A 6,000-nucleotide genomic window follows, 5' to 3' on the forward strand; every position below is an offset into this window, starting at 1 on the left:
TCCTTTAAGGTGGGAAATGTTGCCTGATTATACATGGGTTTTTTTTTTTTGGTTTTTTTTGGGGGGGGGGGGGGTAAATGCTGCAAGTTATGAGTATTTCTAGGTAAACTGCTGCCTTATAATGTGTACTTTGTGGGTAAATGCTGCTACATTATACAATTATGTGTACTTCTTTGTCAACCGCTGCTAATTATGTGCATTGCTGAGTCAAACCCTGTCTAATAATGTGAACTTTGAAGGAAAACATTGCCACATTATGTGTATTTTGAGAGAAATGCTGCCAATTATGTTTATTTCTGGGTCATTTTTGTGATGTGAGGTTTTATTTTTTCCAATTTAAGAAAATTTTAAAAGCTAAATAAGTCTTAGAAAAAAAAAAAAAAAACCCACAGCGGGTACATTGGCTTGGGGATAGCCCACAAAGGGGTACGTGCGCTACAAAGGTTGAGAGCCACTTGTTTAAAGAGTACCTGAACTTATGTGTTCAGCTATATGTAGGTGAACTCGGGTGTTCATCTGTAAGATTAGATCAACATGTGTATGCATAGAACCAATTCTACATAAACTTCCTTGTGTTGGCTTTTTCTTATTCTTGCTGTCAACATTTATAATCTAGGGCTATAAATTCAAGTCCTCAGCAGTCGTATTTTCTTTGCAATAAATGAGTAGTCAATAACCTTGTGTGTAGCTGTGACAACCACTCCAGGCCCTTATTATGGCTGAACAAGCACAAAGAGCTTAATAGAAGGAGGGGGGGGGGGGGGCAAATAGTACTACTATTTGATTCATTTTCCATCAAATAGCAATCAGTCACTTTCCCAATCAGGCAGTTATTAACGCAAGTATGGCCAGCATTAGGGAAATGTCACATGAGTGTTTCATTTGAGATATAACATTTGTTATTACATTTACATAGTTGCAAAAGGGAATCTGTAGTGAAAATAAACTTATGATATAATGGCCCATATGCAACTATTTTGTTCACCTGGAGTTATCGCCTAGGAGATCATTTTCATTATTATTTTTAAAATAAATGTTAAGTTTTTTACAATTGAAAAACTTTCAGCTCTCATTGTCTGGCATGGCCCATATATCTCACCCTCTGAACTGGATAATGATGTGAGAAAGCAATGATAAACAATGCATTTAACAAAGTGACTACATCCAATGTAAAAAATATACTGATGGGTTAACAGACTGCCACAAAAGTTGAACCTAGACTGTGTAAAGAGACGCGCTCAGCCGGCATCGCCTCTCCGGAAAATCTTCTCAGGTTTTTGTAAAGCCAGTACTTGCTTCCATCAAAGGTTTTAACATTCACATTACAGCTTTAGGAATATCTTTTGAGTCTACAGTTATTTGTACAGTGTGTCACCTCCGCGCTCTCATATGCTGATGTCTCTTATTCAATGTGCATAAGATATAACCTAGGGATTAAATACTTCAGCTACAGATTTGACATTTCAGGGGGTGTCCCTATGAAGGAATGCACAAAATACTAGGAGTACTATACTTAAAGCAAATCTAATATAAAGTAAAAAATTCAGTTCAGGATAGATAGATGCAGATGGAAGGTTTTGGTTACCATACAGCCTTCCCAGTATGTCTCCAATTGATCTGCCAGGTCTTTGTATTTCTCAGGTGGCCTCTGGAACTACTCACGTCCCTGAATAGTCCTGAAGACTCGCGCATGCTCAGTACAGCTGCGCTTGCCTTCGGATCTACCCTTTGATGCGAGACGCTCTGAAGGCTGCCCAAGGAGTGCCGACTTCAACCCGGGGAAGGCACAGTAACGACGGCACGGACCGAGGACCGGGAGGGGCTCAATGGTATCCTGAAACTTCCCTCTATTTTAGGTATGTATAAAACTTGAAGTTAATTTTTCACTTCAGGTTCCCATTTAAAAGTATACAAGATCCAACTCACTTTTATTTCATTGTAAAAAAATGTTTTAAAGATTTCCACATAAATTTTCCTTAAAACACAAACAGGCAGAAATGAATAAAGCTCTTGTTTAGCAGCCTATTATTACAGACCTGTGTTGATATCTACATTTAGACAGAAGCTATTACTGCCATTCTCAAGAAGGCCACTCTGCTCTCACTTCCTAGCCTTTTTTTAACATATACAGCCTTTGTTTTATTACAAGCAACAGGATAAGTGTATGTTAGGAAATCCAAACATGTTCTTAAGTATATGCATAGTTGTCAGCTGGAGATTATTTATAGCTGATACCATTCCATTTATACAAAGAGACAACCTACTCTGTCAACATGCCTGGGATGGTTTACTTTCTACAACAACCTTCTTTATACAGGTCACCAAGCTGTCACTTGCACTGACTGGCTAATTAGCTGTGTATTTTTCCCAGAGGTGAGTTTCTGAAGCAGAAGTACCCCTCCTCCAGGTGACAAGTATCATAGGAATCTGAAAAGTAACTCATGTTTCACAGATTAATAGGTAAATACTTCACATGCATGTCAGATTTTACAGGAGCCCATGCCATGCCACTAATATATAAAAGCCTTCACAGTGAATAGCGTAAGATCTGGCATGGTAGGAACAGACAAGAGGAAGATGCTTTCCTTGGTACAGCCATGTTTCTTAACATTATCATAGCAGATATCATTTTATAAATGACTGTATTGTCAATCCAATCCTACTGTGGGTAACATGGTTTCAAAAGCCCCTTGCTGTATTCATTTTTGTTGGGAGTATGCCATTATAGTGCATAAATGGTATTTCAATCATTCCTTGATTTTGTCTTTAACCCAAAATGACTATTATGTATTGATTATGACAATTTCAAGTACCCGCTGAACACATCTAAGGTACTCACAAGATATGCATACCGCATCTTAAAAAACTAGAATATGCACGTCAGTTAGTTCCATAGTGGTCCCCACACTGTATAGTAGTTTGAATGAAACCAAGAACTCCTTGGGGTAAGCAGTTAAACATTAATGTAATTCATTAGTAAACCACATTTCAACAAGCGTAACCACACATGTTGCAAGAAAGAGATCAATGTTTTTAAGCCAACCTTAAAAATGTGAAACGTGTAGCAATGCAAGAGTGCCACATCCTTGCAAATCTGCTGATCCTTTTTTCAAAGACATCTATCAGGAGCTACCCAGACTGAGGCGCAGAAGTCAGTTGCTATTTTTAAGGTTGGATAAGCAAAATGAATAAAGATTTTGGAAGTCAAAATACTTTGGGAATCAGAACCATTCCTATATATATTTTGACAGTGAAAAATGTGCATTATAAAGAATCAACAGAAAGTTGTAGCACTGCAACATTTTACGATTCAACTGTAAACCAGGCCTAAGAATTTTTTAAGGCTAGGTTCACATTGGGGCATTGCGTGCCCTATAAGAACACATTGTCCAGAAACCCCCCAAAAAAGTGTTGGCATAATGTAAACCGTTAAAACACAGAGATATGAACATGCCCATACAATCATGCGGAAAGTGCGTTCACATACAGCAATGCAGTGCGCATGCAGTGAATGCACTGATAAAATATGGGGAGTCTAACAAAATATATTTACACATACGGTAACTATTTATCCCAAGGAGTTCCTGGTTTCATATTGATTGCCATATGTCATCTAAAACAAAAACAAACAAACAAACAAAAACAAAAAACACTCAACTCAAAACCAATTAGAAATGTTTAAAGTACAGTTTCCTGGTTAGTTATTGTACCCCAGGAAAGTGATTCATACAAATCAAATACCATACACACAATACAAACCACTGTAGCGTTATGTATATTACATGGTACTGATTACATGCAATACACATCTGAGGTTATCTCAGGCAATGTAAATCTAATGATCTGGGATTATTTACATTTACAAAACACATTTTAGAATGCCAGGATTTTTTTTAACACTTTCTTTTTACTGCTAGTTTATTAAATCACTAAAGCCACCATACATACATTATAAAAAATATTGGCAGGTGCAACACATGACTGAAATGCTATATTTTATTTGTAAATGACTTACCTTGCTTACTACATTTTGGACGAGGCCAGCGTGGATTTGATAGGTCCACTCATGACAAAGGCAGGAATCTGTAAAGTTGGGCATCGCTCTGCCAGCAATGGGGGCCGGTGTGGTGGGCAGCTGTGGGGGTGGCAGTAGGAGCCTCACTTCTGGAAGTGCAGTGGTCTCATTCCCTAGTGATAGGTGAATGTCATGGACATGGCCCACCATGCTGTCATTGAGTTTGCACCACTTATTTGGTATGTCCAGCAAGAAGAAGTCTGAAAATTGGCTGAAGCTGAGGAACAGGGCTGGGATCCAGGTGAGCAGCACCAGCCGCTTGTTGAAGCTGCCCAGTCCCCCTAGGAAAGGCAGTACTGAACCATCATAGTCCAGCAGCAGAGGGTTATACCTGGAGGAGCCCTGGTGTGCAGGGGAAGCGGGGGCAGCAGCAGGCATCTCCTCTGAGGTGGGCAGGGTGGTAGTGGAAGCTGGAAGCACAGAGCCATTCTCCTCGGCCTCTGGCTGCCTCATCCAACCAGACTCCCGATCCCGGTCTATGGACATGATGCCGCCTCCTTGCAGCGGTCAGTGGCAGCATGCAACCATCGGAGAGGCCACTGGCTCTGCTGCAATCACTACTATCAGCAATCTGCAATCCCTGCCACAGATCCCTCCTTCCTAGTCTGCCACTGCGGGCATGGCTCTCACCCCACGAGAACTTGTTATGCTAACCACTAGCAGTGCTGATCCGCAGCTGCCTGATCAATGCCTGTCTGTGGAGACGGATTGTCTCTGGGTGAAAGTTCAGTGGTGTGATCACTAATGCTCTAGGTCAGCGGCCACAGCTGTCTGCTTAGGGAAGGAGATGCTGCTGATCTACATGTTCATGACGACGATGCTGATCTAGGAGAGCCACATTAGCAGCAGCTGCATCCAGCCTTGGGAATGAGTACAAAATACACACCTCCTCCCTCCTCCTCCTCCTGTGAGCCCAATGCAGCTGTCCCTTCCTGCACACCTCCAGCACTGGCACCATTCATACCATTCCTACACAGATACACCGCAATCCAATCCACCCGGGCACACGTGAGCATCCGAACACCGGCAATGTGGCGACAGCCTGCAGCCAAGCACTGCGTCTCTTCTCCTCTCCGCCGTGTGAGTGCTGGCCGGGCAGCCTGCTGGGATTCCCGGGAATAGGCTGCCCCCCTCCGTGCTGTCTGCCCAATCTACCAGAGCTGAGCCCTGCTGGGGTGTCGGATCACGTCCACAAAGGCCAGCTCACAGAGATTCCCACCTCCTCCCACAGCCAGGAGAGGAAAATATCATTCGAATGGTGACACCAAAAAAGGCATCTTCGGCATCCCTTTAGATGTGCATGCTCCGTGATTGTCGCTATGGCCCACTAGATGGCACTGCAAATCTGCTCACTTTTATTGCTGCAGAAGCACACTTAGGGAACAGTGACAGGGGCTTTGCAATGGATTGGCTTTACCCAGTGAAAGCTCCATTGTAACAAACAAGTTGAGGTGACCCACAACCACTTCCAAATTGTGGTAATGTGGTCATGACCACTAATTTGTAAGAAATAGGGGACCAAGCAGGAAAAATTAACTATTAAATGCTAAAATTGCACTCAGGGCCCTCACTTGCAGTCTTCGGCCACTGGGCTTTGGACATGGCGCTCGCTTTAGCTGAGTGATTCTACCTGCCGAATTCATTTCACTGCATTTCATTAGCCTAGTCCATGCATACTATTTGTATTAAATTTGCACCTCACACCTTTTTACTACACTGATTCTTTTAAAGTATACATCCAAGGACCTGTAAAAAAAATCCCATATACTTACCCTTGGGACTTCATCCAGCCCCTTACAGCTGTCCCGTGCCTTCGCCGCAGCTCCCTGACAGTGGCCCGGGGACCGCTCCAGCGCAATATGCCCACTGCGCTTGCGCAAGCGGCTCTCAGTCACACTGACATCATCCGGACTGTACTGCGCAGG

At 42.6% G+C, this 6,000-nt stretch overlaps 1 protein-coding gene across 1 annotated transcript in view; it reads right to left on the reverse strand.

Annotated features, from left to right (window-relative positions):
* SLC22A23 (solute carrier family 22 member 23) overlaps positions 1 to 5,332 on the reverse strand; it is a 211,116-nt gene extending 205,784 nt beyond the window's left edge. The window contains exon 1 of the mRNA XM_068236824.1: positions 4,016 to 5,332. Coding sequence (XP_068092925.1) covers positions 4,016 to 4,561 — 546 coding nt within the window. The 5' untranslated portion in view covers positions 4,562 to 5,332. The remainder of the gene's footprint in view (positions 1 to 4,015) is intronic.
* Positions 5,333 to 6,000: the final 668 nt, after the last annotated feature.

This window comes from Hyperolius riggenbachi, chromosome 5 (genome assembly GCF_040937935.1).
Source record: "Hyperolius riggenbachi isolate aHypRig1 chromosome 5, aHypRig1.pri, whole genome shotgun sequence".
Lineage (NCBI taxonomy): Eukaryota > Metazoa > Chordata > Amphibia > Anura > Hyperoliidae > Hyperolius > Hyperolius riggenbachi.